At 45.7% G+C, this 18,247-nt stretch overlaps 1 protein-coding gene across 3 annotated transcripts in view; it reads right to left on the bottom strand.

Annotated features, from left to right (window-relative positions):
• The window catches only part of TRPV5 (transient receptor potential cation channel subfamily V member 5), a 30,457-nt gene that overhangs the window by 5,084 nt on the left and 7,126 nt on the right, over positions 1-18,247 (bottom strand). For all 3 annotated transcript variants that reach the window (XM_009204032.4, XM_009204031.3, XM_003896750.4), the window contains 11 exons: positions 16,374-16,471; positions 16,083-16,205; positions 15,451-15,588; positions 15,046-15,144; positions 14,715-14,890; positions 14,117-14,263; positions 11,569-11,781; positions 2,375-2,461; positions 2,200-2,276; positions 1,773-1,938; positions 1,530-1,596 (listed from right to left, as the gene is read on the bottom strand). In XM_009204032.4, the coding sequence (XP_009202296.2) occupies positions 1,530-1,596; positions 1,773-1,938; positions 2,200-2,276; positions 2,375-2,461; positions 11,569-11,781; positions 14,117-14,263; positions 14,715-14,890; positions 15,046-15,144; positions 15,451-15,588; positions 16,083-16,205; positions 16,374-16,471 (1,391 nt within the window). The remainder of the gene's footprint in view (positions 1-1,529; positions 1,597-1,772; positions 1,939-2,199; positions 2,277-2,374; positions 2,462-11,568; positions 11,782-14,116; positions 14,264-14,714; positions 14,891-15,045; positions 15,145-15,450; positions 15,589-16,082; positions 16,206-16,373; positions 16,472-18,247) is intronic.

Raw genomic sequence — 18,247 nt, 5'->3', positions numbered from 1 at the left:
GGCAAGTTATTATAAGAATGCATGGGATCTTCAACAATTTTTAAACAACAGAACACATGAACAGGCTAAAAGAAGAGCCCCTTTTTATCTTGATGGCCTCTAGATAACCCTCCATCACTCTGACATTCCCTGAGTGAACCTGAACCAACATAGGAAACAGATTTCTGCTCAGGATGGAGCCTACTGGATAGCAGTGAGCGTAATGGAACTTCAGGACAGCACTAGACTGCTTGAAAGCCTCCTCTCTGCATAAGGAGCTGAAGCACAAGGTGATTCTGAGAGCAGAAACAAGGTCTATGACAAAGCATTGCCTCCTTATTTATTTAAGAGAAAAGCAAGTGCAATGACCAAGAAGTGATCATTTGGAGAGCTCTGGATAGAGGACATCTGCAGAAAGCCACTCTGCGACCATCACCTCATTTTGTAATCTGTGTTATGTATAGATGTAGATGGCCAAGGAGTGGGAGGAAAGGGTACATAAGGGCTTGGGGTGGAAAACTCCAAACAGGCAGAAAGCCATCGTTTTACTCTTTCACATTTCAGATTTTGGTGGGGGTTTTGTTGTTGTTGCTGTTGTTGTTGTTTTGTTGTTGTTTTTGTTGGTCTGTTGTTTTGTGGGAATCCCCATTGAACGGGAAATTCCTGAGGATAGTAATGGAGTCCTCTGCACTGAGTCATTGCTTTTTAGAGATGGGAGGGACTCTTAAAGCTCATCTAGTGACTCTTCTTATCTAATAGATGATCAGTTGCAGACACTGAGGACTGAATTTGAGCTACTGGCCTTTTGCTTTCAGACCTGGGCCTTCCTCTTTCTGCCCCTCCCTAAGGACTCTCTTCTGTTCCTCCACCCACCCTCTCCTTCCCTCTGGCTCTCCACCTGCCTGTGTTTTCCTGCTGTGCTGTTCCTTTCTTTTGCTCCCTGGCACTTTCACTGGCTGTTTCTTGACTGGGTGCCTGTGTGTCCCTGTTCTCACAGTCTCTCTTCACAACTCTTCTTTTTTGTTTTCTCTGTCATTCTTCAAACTGTCCAGCTGTTTTTCTGCATCTCCTGTTTCTAATTCTTTCATATTTTTTCTCAAGTTTAAATGACTACATATAGAAAAAAAGCAAGTTATATGTTGTTGAGTGCTTTATGTTTCCTCTTCTGAATTGTAAACATGGGAGAGTTAAGCATGGCAGTATCTCTGTTTGTTCACATGGTTTTCTGAGATCCATGACTGGCCAGTCTTTCCTGTTTAATGCCCTATTCTCACCAAAAGTCTTTTTCTGTCTCTCCTTTAAAGATCTTGCAAGGCAGTTAGTGAACATGAATGTTATTGGCCCTGAACACATGACTTTACCTTCCTAGGCCAACCTGAGTGGCCCCTGGTCTATAAATATGGGTGTGCTTTTAGACTCACCTTCCAACAGGAAAAAAAAAAAAAAAAAAAGCAAAATGAAGTGCAAATGAGAACTGAGAGCAAGAATGAGAGTGAACTTTCTGGAGAACTGGATCTGCTGCTGTAGTAGAAGAGGGAATGGTGCCTTACCAGAGGCAAATCCCAAGATAACCACAGCCATCAGCCAGCAGAAACGCATTAGGTCTCCAAATATCATCTGCAGGAAACAGAGAAGGGAGAAAGGGTGGGATGATTCCTTTTCCACTGCCTCTGAGGAGCTAACGCTAACAGATCAGGAGGCTCCCATAGTTCCACCAGCCCCACTCTACCTCCATCCCTCTGTCTGGGAAGGTCTTGTGCCTGAGGCAGAGGAAGCTTTGGGAAAGCACTGACCTTCTGGATCATGATGGTGAAGGGACCCAGCATCTGGAATCCTCGAGCAAAGTACATGACACTGCACCAGCCCAGCACCAGGGCAAAGGACATGGGCACCACCTCCCCATTGGTGTTGGTGAGCCGCATCGCCATGGTCACCAGCACCAGGGAGGCATAGGTGATGCTGGGGGGAGCAGACAGCAGGGAGTGAGAGACAAGCTGGAGCTATTCTAGGTCCCTACAGCACAGTGGTGACTGGGGTGGCACCCACACACTCAGGCTTCGTCTTTACACCTAAAACACACATCCAGTTACACCTACAAGTCCACTGGAGAGAAGTCCTTGGAGTGAGAGTGACCCAAGGCCTAGATATCAGAGAGTGAACTGGAGACAGGAAAAGATTCTGGCAAGGAAAGGCAGGGGGCTGGAATGAGGGGATACTCACATGATGACATGGAATGGCCCCCCAAGAATCGTCTGTCCAAAATAGCGAGAGGCACCGACCCTGAAGATGTCTGGGATCTGGGGAAAGGACAGCAAAACAAAAAGACAATGTGGACTGCGGTTCAGTCTGGGCCTTAGATGGGATGGGCTTAGCTTGGACCCCACCTGCACCTCACCTCCAGGAGCAGGATGATCACAGCCCCAATGACGCTCACCAGCTCGCCCACCAGCCTGATGATATCTTCATGTGTCTCATAGGCCTCCTATGTGGGGAAATTCAGAAGTGCTTTCTGACGGGCAAAGAGTCAAATCCTTTTGTGCAAGTGATTGAAAGCTGCTAAAGTCCATCCACAATAAAGGAAAGCTCCCCTTCCCACCAGCATCACCCCACCCCCATTGTACTTGCCATTGTGGGTAACTCTGTGACCAGGACAGGAGTCTATGTATCCAAGGTTTAATAGACGTCACATATGCTAATGTCTTGAGCTGCCATCTAGCAAAACCGCCTTTTCTATAGATGCTTGTAAGCAGAAATTTATGATGTATTTACTGAGCAGCTGAGAACATATTTCAGAGCATCAAGTGAGCCAACAGGAAGAGGTATTAGTGGCTTGGGATGGTTTCAGCTATGTGGAAAGTCCACCTTTTCCAAACTCATCATGGCTCCCAGTGGGAAGAATACACTGTAAACATATCACAGAATTGAGGTTCCCTCACGGGCCCAAAATCTACTACCTCTAGTGAGACCTTGAACCATTCATGGAAAAATCTCTGAACTTGAGGTTTCTCATCTGTAAAATGGAGGCTACAGTGCTTACTTCCCAGAGTCATTGTGAAGCTTACATTAATGATATATTTGCATGAACTTTATAAATCATAAAGCACTATAGATATATTCACTGTGGTTTTATTATGATTTGACATTACAGAAAAGAGCAGAAAAGGGGCTAGAGACACCATGAGGAAGGGTCCCTGCCTATCCTGAGCAGTAGTTGTAGAAGGTACAGTCCAAGGGTCAAGGTGGAATGAAGACCACCCTACTTCAATGCATGCTACTTCATGGTGAAACTTATGCAATATCACAGATGTAGTGCTAGGATCCTACATTAATTATCCTTATCTTTTTGAAGTTATGAGCTCACTTGAAAACATAATAAAAACTGTATACCTTCTTTCTAGAAAACTGTGTTCACATATAGAGAATTCCCACATGATATTGCACAAATAATTTCAACACATGCAAGCAGCCTTTTGACTTTTGGGAGCTCTGTTGTCCAAGGTCACATCTCCTAATAGTGCACCCAAGAAAGGAGTTGAGAATCCCCTGGGGCCAGCAGGAAAGCTGATGATTTAAGCTGGGGAGAATGTGATCCCTTGTTAGCATAAGGAACAGCAATTATCCCTGCTCTGCTAATCAGCTGGAACCTGTAAGCATCTCTCCAGACGCTACTGCAGCAGCACACTCACCTGTCCAGTGAGAGGCAGCGCTTTTGACATAGGGAACCAAGAGACACTGGGACAGAAGCTTCTGTCTGTGTGTGTGGAGATCTCTGTGGTCTAACAACCTGTGACCAGACATCAGTCAACACTTTTTTTTTTTTTTGGCTTAAAAAATTGTATGCTCTGTAAGCTTTTCTGACATGTCTCTCTCTTGAGAAACTAGTAAATTTTATTTTATCATATAATAGAAAATTTCTTTTTTTACTTGCTTCCAAAGAATTTCAGAGTTTTTGTTTTGTTTTGTTTGTTTTGTTTTTGTCCTCCGCTCTAGCAACTATCTTTGAATTCCTTCTCTTCTCTCCTGAAATTCAGTTCATGGACTGTGTTCTTTTTCTTTATTTTAATGTTTCTATAGCATCTGTCTTTTAGTGTAAAACATGCCTACTCCTTCACAGAGTCAGGTAGTGAGTAGGAGGATAAATAACAAATACATTACTTTAGAAACAAAATAACATTAAATATAGAAATAACTACATCTATGCCATATATGTGTCTGTAAAAAATTATTGTTATTTTTAAAATGTTGTGTCTTGCTTCAATATGTCTGAAAAAATGCTACCAATCTTTTCTTGCCTCAAGAAGAAAAGAACTACATGTAAGTTGGCGAGGAGAGCTAGGAAGATCAGGGCGCCCCTAGAAGCCAGCCAGGAGTCACAGCAGCCATTCCTTCAGGAGATGAAAATGAAACCCTCTAATGCTGGGGACAATTTTGGCCACCAAATTCTCCTGCTGGGGCTTCCTCTCACCAGTTCAACAGATTTCTTTACAAGTACACATTCCCCTGCACAAATTCACTAGGGCGTAATGGAGGTGTTCAGAAACCCCAATTTTTTGCCTCTGCATTACCTGGGATCTGACTGACCTAGAGAAGCTGCCTCCAGCACTCTGTCCCTGGGGTCCTTATCCTTAAACCAGGCTGCAAAGTGCCACAGACTCCTGAGAGCCCCCTTCCTTGCTGTTCTCCAAGACCAGAATACAAACCCTTCTGTAGGGTTTTGTTTGCTTTGTTTTGTAAACTACTGTCTCTGGAAAACAAAAATAATATATGTGTGTAAAAGTTGCAATAGAAATAATGATGATAGTGGGCTTTTAAAGCACTTTGATTTTCTTTAGATTTTCTGGGCAACTCCAGTGTTTCACACTGATATATAACGTTAGCTCTTGCTTTAGAATAGATACTCTTTGCAAAGGTAAGGAAGAGTTCAGTATTTCAGAGATGGAAAGGGGCATGAAATTGAAGTGAAAATAGGCTTACCTTTTAATTAACCACCTTGCACCCCTAGAATTAAATCCTAAGCCCAAACTGGTAATGGATGTTTCTTTTAATTTTTAAAACTCTATTCTTTGGAAATTGCATTCAAGACTTTTTTTTTTTTTTTCCTAGATTGAGATGCTGATTCACAACTCTCTAGATTTAGGGTCCTTATGAAAACACTGTTTCCTGGTTATGTTTGGCAAAGTAAATTATCAGAGCACCTGTTCTCCAGTCCTACTCGTTCAGTTCCCAGTTCTCTCTGACATGTTTTCCTTTTCCTTGGTTAACAGAACTACTGCCTTAGGGCAAACCTATGCCATCTACCATCTAGTTTACCCTACATCTATTTCCGCTTTTTCAACCCACCCCCCACAATGCTTCTGAATTGATCTTTCTGAAACAGAGATATCATCCTGAGACTTCTCTGTTTAACATCATTGCAAGCTCCCCAATGCCTTCAGAATAGAAATGCAGGAGAGGTGGCAGTGGAGGGTGCTCTTTAATCTTTATCATCATAGAAATTCACTATATAAGGTCTAGATTTGATTAGCAATTAGAGATAGAAGCATTTGATTCCAGGGATGCAGAGGTGATGCAGGAAGGAAGAGCTAAAAGAAAGAAAAACTGGTTGTCCTCCGTGAGTAAGACATGGGTGAGAAGGAGGGGCTGTCCAGGACGCGGTTGCTCTCTATCAGATCTGCCACTTGATTTGTAAGTCATGAGCACGATGTACATCATTTTCTTTTAATTAGGAAAGCTTGATGTGAGATAAGAATGTAAAAAATAAAACCAGAGTACCAAACGGGATGTACAAAATCCTCACCACTATGGCCCCTGCCCTGTGTCCTCATACCCTGTGTGAGCTCCAGCCACATTGAGCTATTGGGGTTCTGGGTTGCTAAGTCGGGACTCTGCGCAGGCTGTGCCACTTTGTCAGAATGCCTTCCTCCACCATGTTGACCTGGCTTATCCTCACCGATGCCTCAAGACTCAGGTCAGGCCAACACTCCTCCTGGGCCTCCTTTCCTGCCCCTCCATGCCCAGGTCATGTGTCTCTCCTGGGACATGTGGAGCTGCTGCGTATTGACAGCCCTCTCTCATCACACTGAAAGTGTCTGGGTACCCCATGTCTCACCAGTAGTCTTAGAGCTTCCTGAGGGCAGGGACGCCTCCCTCCTACTTTTTATCCACAAATGCCCACAATGTGGTAGGCACTCAATTGGTAAGAAAGGAAAGAAGGAAGGAGAAAAAGGAGAGAGGAGACAGCAGGTGCAAGCTGAGCACTGCCTAAGAGATGCAGAAGGGTGGTAAGGAGGACAAGAAGCAGGGATGGAGAGACCTATCTGGAGGCCTAAGAGGAAAATAATGATAACTAATTGTGCTTTTCTGAAATTTTCAGACTCCTAGATCAAGGTCACTTAAGCAGGCCTGGCTAACAATGCACACAGAAAATACTCCAATCCACCCCTGTAAAAATAAATATCATCTAACAATGATTGGAATTTTTTACTCCACAACATGGTTTGCAATTTAAGGAGCTATCAACAACCAAATCCCCTACGCAGGCTGGCATTTATACATCACTGAGAATTGTCCTAATGAGATTTGCTCTCACTTCCCAGCCAGCTGAGTTCATTGCCTTGAAGGGAATGCTCAGAAGGAGTGGGCACAGCAATGCCTGGGGCACTACTGGGTCGTAAGGGCCAGGGATGTACCATGAGGAAAGGATGGGGAACATAGGCCGCCCCAGTGGGAAGTGGGAAGGCCCCAGAACAAGTTGTCAAGCCCAGCTCTAGACCTTTTTCCTTCCCACGATCCCAGACTTGCGAAGGAATGAAGTTCTCAGAGAAAGCTCTGCTAGCTCTTATGAAGAGCTTCTCCAATTCCCTAACTGGACATGAGTTCCTAACCAGCCCATCAGAATCAAGTGGTAAATCTTTGTCACAACACACATGTCCAGGCCGACCCTGGGTTAATTTGGAGCAAGAACCTGGCATTTTCTTGAAAAGTTCTGTAAGTGTTTTGGATGTGTACCCCAAGTTGAGAACCACTGGGCCATAAAGAGAGAGAGAGATCTGGTTCCCATGTAAGTCAAACTGCCTTCCAAGGGTTAATTTCATGTCCCAGTCTCTGCATTTTCTCAGGGGGATTGGCTTGGGAGATTACCCCTTTCTTCTGAAGAGTCTTCACCCATTCCCACAGAATTATGACTTGCCTTATATGCCAGTAGGTTAACCCCATCAAAAAATAGTGCCAATTATCAAAACTGGAGAAGAGCCAGTAGCTCAGTATCTGGGGGTGGGAATCCTTCTATATCTGATCCCCTCCCACAGCACTTCTCAAGTGCCTCTAATCTTGACAGGAAAAGATGAGATGTGTAAATACAAGTGAGTGTGGCAAGCCCTGGCTAGCCAAGAGAGAAGACTGGGACCTAGCACATCACTCTGGAGGGAGAAATGGCCTTGTCTGGTGTGTAAAGGTGAGGATTCTGAAAGGAAGCAGACCTGCAGCCCAATCCCAGTGCTGCCCTTGCTAGCTCAGTGTCTTTGCCAAAGTATTTAACCTCTCTTGACCTCAGATTCACCATCTTTAAAGTGGTGATGATTGTATTTACTTGTTAGGATTTCTACGAAGATTAAATGATAGAATAATGCTTTGTCACTCAAAATATGGTCCACAGAATTACAACATTGGCCTCCCCTGGCAGCTTACTGGAAATGCCAAGTCTCAGGTCCCACCCAGCCTTACTGTCAGAATCCACATTTTAATAAGGCCTCTTTAATACGTGCTGGGATTACAGGCGTAAGCCACCATTATTTTTTGCTTGCTAAACTGTAATAGCCTCCTGACTGGTCTCCCTATGTCCTTCCTACCACCCCCCACATCTGTTATTCACCATGCAAGTAAGTTCCCCTGTTTAAAATCCTTCTGACTTCCCATTACCCTGGGGATAAAGTGTAAAATCCTCAGCATGGCCTTTAAGACTCTACATAAATTGGGAAGGATCTGTCTGGACAACCTCACCTGGAGGTACCCACCCCAGCTCCCTGTGCTCTGGTGAATCTTCTTTCAGTTCCTAGACTTTGGCGAGGTTATTCCTGCCTTGAGGCCTTTGAATATGCATTCTTTCTGTCTAGAACTCTCTTTTCACGTTGAATTCATACCTAGATCTCAGCTCAGTCATCTTTCTCAGAAGCAGTCTCTGGCCTCCCAGAGGGACCAGGCCCCTGCTATAAGTTGTTTTTTCCCACTCTGTGCTTTTCTCATTATAAGAAAAAAGTAACATTGATGCCAACAGTCACAGATTATAATGAAGTATCTATTTGTATGATCATTTGATTAATATAAGCCAGTCTGTAGACTCCAAGAAAGCAGAGATTATGTGTGTTTTGCTCAGACTATGGTTGTTGAATTTCCATCACCTGAAACAGTTGTTTGGCCTGCATGAAGCTCTCAATAATAGTTTATTTAATTAATGGATTAGCAAAATATTTCTGGGAAAGAGAAAAACAAGAGTGCTGAAGAGAATCTTTTTCAAAAGTCAAAAAAGAGATGTGACAAGAAATTTGAACCACCTACTGAACAGTACTCCAGGAATCTAAATGACCAGAGTGGTGGGCCTAGGACTGGAAAGGCAGAGCTGCACTGACCTCAAAGATGGAAGCCAGGGGTTCTCAACCCTGGTAGAACATTTGGCTCACTCATAGAGTTTCTTAAAAATACTGAGGCCAGAGCGTCAGCTTCAGACATTCTAACTTATTAGGTCTAGGGTGTAGCCTAGTTATTTTACTAGCTTCCTAGGTTTCTAGCGTGCAGTCTGGGTTAAAAATCACAGATCTAGCACGAAGTAAGATTTTCCTAAGGTCAAACAACTATTAAATTTCAGAGTTAGGGCTAAAACCTGAGCTGCTGGACTCTTGGACTTTGAACATTTTACTCACCTGGAAATCTAAGAGAACTAGTACTACAGTTCATGCTGCTCTGTCTAAACCAAGTAGAAATATATGGAGATAGAAGTTAACTCAAATTAATAGAGTTCTGGGAAATCTCTAGTAAAGCAGAACTTTAACGGCTGAGCAACGAGGCACCTTAGAGTCATTAAGATGTCCCCCAAATTGGACAGAAATAAACTAACTCCAGCTTTACAAACATCAGCTTTAGTGTAGTTTTTGTTACCTTATACAGAGGAATTTGTTTTCTCTCATCTGTTCTGACATGGTGATGTTGCACTACTGTCATAAAATCCCAGATATTAAACTAGAAAGGATCTTAGGGGTCCTGGAGCCCAGTGATTTCCACAGATCCCAAGAGATCTGCAGAGGAAGTCCTGAAGTGACTGAGATCCCTGTGACCCCAGAGTTATTAACATAATTGGACAGTAAAGTATTCATTCATCTAAGAAAAAGCTCCACCAGCTAACGAATATGTCAACAATTGCATGCGTCAAATCAAGACACTGTATTTGTGCGTTTTCATTTTTTCTAAGACTTTCAAGTAAGAAAACAGCAGGAAAAAAAAAAGGAATTTCCTATTATTTAACAAATCTGGTGCACTGTGAAAACAGAATCTTTCAAATCATGATGATAAGTTTAGAAGCCCCGGATCTAATCCAAATAGGCTTACTACTGAATAAGAAGAACATAGTCATCCCATAAATCAGGTCCAGGGCTCAAAGCATAGGGACTTTTCACTAGCGTTCTTTGTTATCTAACCCGTTCCAGCAGCATTCTCAATCCTCTTACCCACCCACTTCTCCACCAAGAAAAGAATATCTGAAAGTCCAAAGTCTTCTCTTTGAGCTGAAGTGGCTTTCACTGAAGCAGAAAGCAAAAGGGTAAAAATGCCAAGGTACACGAAGAAAGGCAGAAGAGAGAAAGAAAGAAGGATGGGTCAGATGTTCAGCTATAATTATGCTTCTGAGTCCTGAAGCAAAAGAGGCGATCTTTTAAATATAGAATATCTGGATAAAAGAAATGTGTTTGTACGTAACAAGCCCCGTCCCAAAGAGATAGAGACACACAGGAAGGAGATTTTTGGTCATCAGTGGCTCAGCATTGCCCACCTTTTAACCCAGAGTCCTGTCTACATTGAAAATGCAGAAAATCTCCAAGTAAGTTTGAGACAAAGGAAGGTTGGAGAAGACACATCTGAGGATATAGAGCCAGGAGCACTGGAAAAGTCCAGCAATCCCCACCTTATTTGTGTTTTCTCAATTTCTAATTATTCCTCCCTCCACTTGCCATCTCCTAACTGTCCTTATTTCCCTCATGTCTCCATGCCAGGGACAACTTCTGTGCCTAGACTGAGATGTATGGAGCACAACTGCTTCCAGCATCTCTAACACATTCAGGCTTGTCTTCCCCAGGCAGCAAGCCCTACTTGGTGAGAGGCAGTGGATCTGGACACACGACACACTGCATATATATATACAGAGAGAGAGAGCCTATATATATATAGCCTGTGTGTGTGTGTGTGTGTGTGTGTGTGTGTGTGTGTGTATATATATGCAATTCTAGAAACAGGAGAGATGGAGTGTCTCTGCCTGTCATAGGGTTCATTGGGTCTCTTTGCCCTGTTCTCTGTGCATACCGCTGTCTTTGGTCTAAACCAACTCAGGGTTTTTGCTTCTTGGCTATAGAAAGTTTAAATTCTCTTTCTGACCCAAACTACCCTGCTTCCTAGTCCAGGCTGATCTATACCTATGACTGCTCTCTCCTGCATTGAGATAAATCTCCAATTACTTAGCTCTCACTTGCTTTGCAAAATTCTTTTTCCTGGTCTTTTGCTTTCTGCTACATACCTACATCAACTTCTGTGTATTTTCAGCTCACCAGGACAAAAATTTTAGTAATCCACAAAGAGTCAACCCCCCAAATGTAGCTATATTTGTTCAATATGTATATTCAGAAGTGCTCATTAGAGTCTACCCTTTGTGTTGCACTAAAAGGAGGGTTTACTTTCTTCAATAGCAGATTTCTGTATTTACTCTGTACATCTAATAAGTCCTCTTCCTCACCCTAGTTTTCCCTTGGCCACCACAACACAGAATGGCAGGCCCACAACAATAAATGGAGCCTCAGAGAGTATTTACTTCAACCTGATACCCAATCCAGACATCCTTCTGCAGAGTGTCTGAAAGGCAGTCAGACAGCTGACACATTATTCCCATGGGCCCATACAGACAGCACACAGAAGAGGATGCAGGCCAGCAGGGCTGTTTGTGTTGCCCCAACACAACAAAAATGGACTCAGAAATGGACTTAGAGCACAATTTTCCTCCTTGGAACAATAGAGTTTACCTTGAACATCCCACTACAAAACCCTGATCCTTTTTGTAAATTACCAAAAAAATTCACAAAAGCACAGGCTTACTCATGCCAAGCACGCTTTCAAAGTTTGTGTGAGAAAATCCACAGCTCCCTGGACAAATGCTCTTGTGCTCATTAAACCCCATCTCTGGCCTCTTGGTCTCATGTCTAATTTCTACCTGGGTGTTTAGGAGCCTAAACCTGCTGGAACCCAGAAGGTGGCATTGTCCCTGAGCAACACGGCTTCGTTTCCAGCACCATCACCCCATGATGCAATTCCCTTTCATCCCCTTCCAAGGAGAATCACCTGTAGTAGTTTTTGCTGGAGGATGGTGATGTCTCGAGAATGAGTGCGGTTGCCACCACGAAACTTAAGGGGGCGGTAGACGCAGCACGTGGTGAAGCAGATCATGTAGAGCAGGTACAAGGCAGCCAGGATGCAGAAGTACGGCCGGCCATACTTGTTCCACTTGAAGCTCACCAGCTCCTTCACTGGGGTCTGTTCCAGAATTTGGCGAGCCTGGCATGGAAGTAGAGTGAAACTTGGGATGACCAACACAGAAGGATGTTGTTTATCCCACTGGGTACCAGAAGAGGCAGGGCAGCAACCATCATTCATTCAGCTCGTCAGTCACTTCTTTGACCGACAACTAGTATATTTCTCGCATATGGCTGGGCCTTGTGCTAGTGATACAGGTAAACGATTATAGCAGTAACCACAAGGCACCATAGCACCAAAGCAGATTTAAAGGATGAGTAGTAGTTAGTTGAGTAAAGGGAGAGTTAGGAAAGATCATACCATAAGGTAGCAGCAGTTGCCAGGTCAGGAAAGTCCGAGAAACCATTGCCCATTTGCAGTTGAGATGTGGTTGGGGAGAGGGGAGAATCTATTGGGAGTGGTAGTCAGAAAGGAAGAAAAGGGCCAGATCATCATGCATTGTAAATGCCAAGGTAGGAAGTTTGTATTTTTGTTTTTTTCTAAATATAACAGAAAGCAACAGAGGAGTTCAAGCAGGGAAGTGGTCAGATTTGCTCTAGAAGTATTGTTGGGCTGGAAAGAAGCAATGGAGGTTACAGGCAGTAGGATGTGGCAGGGTGGGATGGTGCTCTGATATAAGCAGCCAGTGAGATGTTAAAGATACACAGGAGAGGGGATGATGGATGGGAGGAGGCATCTGAGAAATTAGAAAGAGGCAGATTCAAAGCGCAGTAGAGTGATTCGCCATTAACAGCATGAATACCTTTTCTATTGAAGCTGGAGGGGAGAAGAGAGACAGTGGGCAGTTCCCAGACATGCCTGGCAGTGTAGGGCAGGAAGCTGAAGGATCCCCAGTCAGAAAGCCTCTATTTTTGTCCTAAGGCAGGAGTCTAGGTCCCAAGGCAGGAGTCTAGGTCTTCTGAACTACAGCTGAAGGTAGTGAAGGATGTCAAAGGGGGCTAGAAAGGAAGACTTACGGAGGAAAAAAGCAAGTGACCCAAGACATGTATGAAACCTGCTGGAGAATATTGAGAATAGCTTAAATCAAAGACCAAGGATGTGTGGTGGCGATATCCACACAGTGGGATTGTGCTTTCAGTACCTAAGAAATCCTGCTCAAGGTGTGTCTGTTTCCAGGGATATTTTCTGAGGAAGATCTCACAAACTGGCCACTCAACTTTTCTTCTATTCGTTAGTATTAATAATCATTCATGTTTTCTGGCTCTGTAAAAGTTCCTGGGAAATTCTCACATGGCAGATAAAAAGCAAAAACCATATCTTGGCACTCTCATGGAGTGTCCTGGAACCTGGAAGTCTTTTCTCCTCTCTACTGCAGTCTTCAACAAATTTTCCTTTCCCGCACATCACTCAACCCAGCATTGTTGAATGGTCTACATGTTGCTCCCTCTCTAAAAAGCTCTTTTTTTCCTCATCTTCTTGGTGACTCCCAATTCTTCCTTGAAGATCCAGCCCCAGCATTTCCTCTGTGACATCTTCTCTGGTCTATCCAAGCCAAATTAACTCTACCTCAATGTGGCTGTCTGCATACATGGTACACACAACTATTATGGTATATGTCATAGTCTGTTGCAATTATTCAGGGCAGGGACTGAGAATTGAGGAAGCTGATGAACAGGAACTGTGTTGTATTTATTTCTGTATTGTTTGTTTCTTGTGTAGTGCCTGACACACAGCAGGTGTTCAATATGCTTGCAAGAGTCCATTCTCACATTACTATAAAGAACTACCTGGCAATGGGTAATTTATAAATAAAAAAGGTTTAATTGGCTCATGGTTCTGCAGGCTGTACAGGTTCTGGAGAGGCCTGAGGAAATGTACAATCAGGGAAAAAGGCCAAGGAGAAAGCAGGCACATCCTACATGGCCGAGGCAGGAGGAAGAGAGAGCAGGCGGAGTGCCATGCACTTTTAAACAACCAGATCTTGTGAAAACTCACTATCACGAGAGCATCAAGAGGGAAGTCTGCCCCCAAGATCCAATCACCTCCCACCAGGCCCCTTCTCCAACACTGCGGATTACAATTCGACATGAAATTTTTGCATTTGGACACAAATGCAAACCATATCAATGCTGAACCAATGAATGAATATGAGGAAACAACTCTTATTTGGAGTTTCTCATCTGAAATGTTAGAATGAGAAAGGTAGGTAGAAGGGACTAGAGCTAAGCAGAGAGACAGGGGATTCAGGAGAGGAGTGTGCATTGGACTTTTCCCCAGGTCCCAGGAGACTATTCTCATCTCCACCTATTATAAGGCTGGGAAGTGCCTTGGGCCCAGGATCTTAGTAAGTGGACAGAATCTGCACAAACACTAAATTCCCTCACATGACAGCCCTGATCCTCCTTGGCATCCATACCTCTCGTTTATCAGAGGAGACCACAAGCTCTAGGAAGGACAGTTCCTCTCCCCAGGAGTCGATCTCTGTGAGGTCGTAGAGAATGGAGGTCAGGGGTCCATATGTCCACTGGATGTGCCTCCGCTTCTGCATCAGGTGCTGGAACATCTGTGAGACCACCAGGATGAGTGAGGGGGCCAACGTGTGAGAAGGTGGTCAAGGGGAACAACTCCATTGCATGGAGCCAGTTGCCCACCCCTTGAGACAGACAGTGGGAATCAACAAACCTCTGCATCTACAAGCTTCCCCTTTTTTGTCATCTTTCCTGCTCCAAAACCCCAGAAAGCTCAGAAAGAAGAAAATAGGCAAAGGAAGCTAGAGCTTTGGGTTACCATAGCACATGCGTTAACATGAGGTTCTCAAATCCTCTTGAGCCAAGGAACATGAGGCTGAAGATTTCAGTGATGGAATAGGAAGCAAGGGACCACCATCCCTTTGAGGAGTTTGGGGAAAAGGGATTTTAGAGAAAGGTGGATCCTTCACCTCTGTTTCTCCCAGGGCCAGGGGGTAGGTTGAGGGTCATTAGAAAGACACCTCAGGGATGGGGAGTGTCTCTCACCACAGTGTTACCCTCCACTGCAGCCAGCTTGAAGGGGGTGAGACCCTGGTGATTGGGCACGAGGTCCAGGGGCTGCATGTGGTCCCCATGTCCATCGTAGGACAGCAGCAAGTTGTACATCTGGCAGGCAAAGGTTTTGTTGGGCTGGAGGATGAGGATGTGTAACACTGTGTTTCCTGGGGAGGACACAGGGTATCATGTGGCCACTGGCCTAAAGTCCCTGATGTCCCCATCCCCACCCTGGGGTCTTCCTGAAGGTCCCAGTCCCTCTCCTCACCCTGCCCCTCACTCCCTGCAGCATCTCAGCTCCCCTCCCCATCCCAGCTCTTACCCAGGGAGTCCTGGGCCCGGATGTCGGCTCCATGCTCAATGAGGAGCCGCACGATCTCCTCGCTGTTCACACAGGCAGCAAAGGACAAAGGGTGCTCCCCTGTGGACACAGAGAGATCCATTGCAGGAGAGTGCAGGATGGCAGGATGGGGTGGGCAGTCTCCCCCAAGTAATGGCCTCCTCCTCATCCCCCACATCTCAGCTCTAGGCTGAGGGACACTCCTCCAGCAGAACCAGAGGAATGATCGTCGGGGGAATTGGCCTCTGGCTTAATTAAGCCCTAGAAGGGCTGCCCATCCCAGCTGCCCAACAGATGGAGCTGAAGGCAGGAACCTCCTGCCCTGGCCTCCTTCTGCCTTGCCCGCCTCTCCAGCCAACCATCCTCCAAGCCCAACCCTGCTCTCACCAAAATAGATGAGGTTGCGGGGACTATGGCAGAAGGCAGTGCCTGTGGCTCTGGCAGAGACACTGGCCCTGCGGGTGAGCAGGGCTCGCACCAGGTTCACGTTCTGGTTCACAACAGCGATGTGCAGTGCAGTCTGACCTGGCCCAGAGACAGCCATCATCAGGGGTCTGCCTCTGTTCCCAGTTCTCTCAGGGACACAGCATCCCCCACCATCCCTCTCAGGAGGTTCCTGATAGATCTTTGCATAGACTTGTGCCCCGGGCTTGGCAGGGTGGCCTGGGACTGAGAGCAATTTGTCCTTCAGGCTGCCCTGCTCATTGACCTACCCCTTAGTTATTGGGAGCCAGTAGGGGATTGCTATGAATACAATCGTTCTCGTGTTGCTATGAGAGAAAGAAATTGAGATAGGTCCTACAGGGACTGTGGGAGGATTGAAAGGAAATGCTAAAGGAAGCCACAGATTGGTAAAAGCCAAGACCAGGACCTTTGCATTTCTCCCAACTCAACTGAGCCTGTTCTCCTGACCCTCTATCACCCCACCCCAACCCATCCTTCAGAAGCCAATTTTAAGAGACAACAGCACACCCTCCATCTCAAAGCTTCTGCCTTCAATTACTGTGTAGCCTCCTTACCTGCAAAAGCCTCACATGTGGTGGGCTCAAAGACCAACTCTGGGGCAGCCTCCATCAGCACCAAGGCCGCCTCCAAGTTGTCATAGAGGGCTGCTATGTGCAGTGCCGTCTCCCCCAGGGCTCCTGGAGTGGAGTAAGACAGAAATGTTAGACACTTTTCAGATTCCCTTGAGGAAGGGGCCTCAGGCTCCAGAGACACCCTCCAAGGCCCCATTTCACAAAGTCGAAGTCTTGGGGAGGAGGGGTAGGTGCTTCTGCTCCCACCTCCATCCCATTAAATCCAGATCCCACCTCTTTGTCGAACGTCACAGGTGCGGTCCAGTAGAAGTTGCCTAAGAACAGACAGGTCATTTTCCTTGGCTGCTCGAAGCAGTGGAGACTCTAGAATCCTGGGGAAAGGTGAACGTGAGTTTGGAGGAGACAGTCAGAGCAGAATGAGGCCAAGGGCAAAGGGGATCTGAGACATTCTTTAAGACCAATGTGACTCACACAGTGTGCAGTGACAAATTGGAAAGAAGTGCCTACTGGACTCGAATGACCAAGGGTGGACTTGGGCAAGGGTCAGCCCCAGGGCCTTCCTTGCAATTCACTTCATGGTGATTCTCCTGTGAGGATGGCCCTTGAAACTCTGCTGGAGGGGAAGAATTAATAGGAAGACAACCTGTGGTCTGGAAAGAGTGGTGTGAGAGTCTCTGAGAAGAGGACCCTAGGCTTGGCTGAACTCATCTAACCAGAGAAACTGTCTCAGATCCTGGATAGTTGGAGAGCGGGACAGAGGGCACTTCCATCTGCGGTCCCCCTGCTCCTGGGCCTGCTGAACCTACTGTCTTTAACCAAGGGGGGTTTAGGAGACCAAAACAGAGAGGGAGGAGGGATGGACCGACTGCTAGATCTTTCTTAGGCATTTTGAAATTTGTGAAATGTGTGAGGCACTAAAGTTCTGACTACTCCCTCGGGGGTTTTTTTTTTCTTTTTTTTTTTTTTTGAGGCAGAGTCTTGCTCTGTTGCCCAGGCTGGAGTGCAGTGGTACGATCTCAGCTCACTGCAGCCTCTGCCTCCCAGGTTCAAGCAATTCTCGTGCCTCAGTCTCTCAAGTAGCTGGGATTACAGGCACGCACCACCACGCCCAGCTAATTTTTTGTATTTTTAGTAGAGACGGGGTTTTGCCATGTTGACCAGGCTGATCTCGAACTCCTGAGCTCAGGCAATCCGCCCGTCTCGGCCTCCCAAAGTGCTGAGATTACACTGCGCCCAGCCTCCTCCGGTTATTTAGATACAGATCCCTGCAGGGGGTGGAGAGTTGTGGGGTGAGTTACAGGGTATCTCTTTCTCCTGTGTGATACCCTTAGATGCAAGGGTCTAAACAGCTTGTTTATTTGGGTGCCTCAAGGCAAAACAGGTTGAGATATTCATTCTACAGGACCTCTGTTAATCTTTGTTTCTACCATACCCAGATTTGAATCCAACAAGAGATAAAGCTGGAGCCTCTCCAACTAGACATATGTGTATTGGCCCCAAAGGCAAGCACAGGGTGTGGGGGGAAGAACAGAAAGGACAGGCCGATGAGTGGCTCCTCCCCACTTCCAAATCCTTCTGTTTCAATAGCCCCAGGAGCCAGAGAGAAAAAGTGTTTTTATTTTATTTATTTATTTATTTTTGAGACAGAGTCTCACTCTATCGCCCAGACTGGAGTGCAGTGGTGTGATCTCAACTCACTGCAACCTCCGCCTCCCAGGTTCAAGCGATTCTCCTGCCTCAGCCTCCCAAGTAGCTGGAACTACAGATTCCCACTACCATGCCTGACTAACTTTTTATTTTTGGTAGAGACAGGGTTTCACCATGTTGGCCAGGCTAGTCTCGAACTCCTGACCTCAGGTGATCCACCCACCTCAGCCTCCCAAAGTGCTGGGATTACAGATGTGAGCCACCACACCCAGCCAAAGTGTTTTCATTTAAAGAAGAAGCTTTTAATCTAAAGTTGGGGCCTGGGTTTACCTGTTAGAGCAGTGCTCCTAGGAAGGGCCATTGTGAGGAGTCAGTTCCCTGCCCCTTCTCACCCAGGGAATCAGTCCCAGGGAGCCCAGTGTCCCTGACCAGCCCAGAGTGGTCAGGGCTGAGATTGCAAACTCAACCCCATCCTGAGGTCACTGCACAAAGAAAGTCCT

Source organism: Papio anubis, chromosome 4, assembly GCF_008728515.1.
Source record: "Papio anubis isolate 15944 chromosome 4, Panubis1.0, whole genome shotgun sequence".
In the NCBI taxonomy this organism is placed as follows: Eukaryota; Metazoa; Chordata; class Mammalia; order Primates; family Cercopithecidae; genus Papio; species Papio anubis.
Note: the sequence above shows the minus strand (reverse complement) of the source record. Positions and strands in the feature narration are given on the sequence as shown.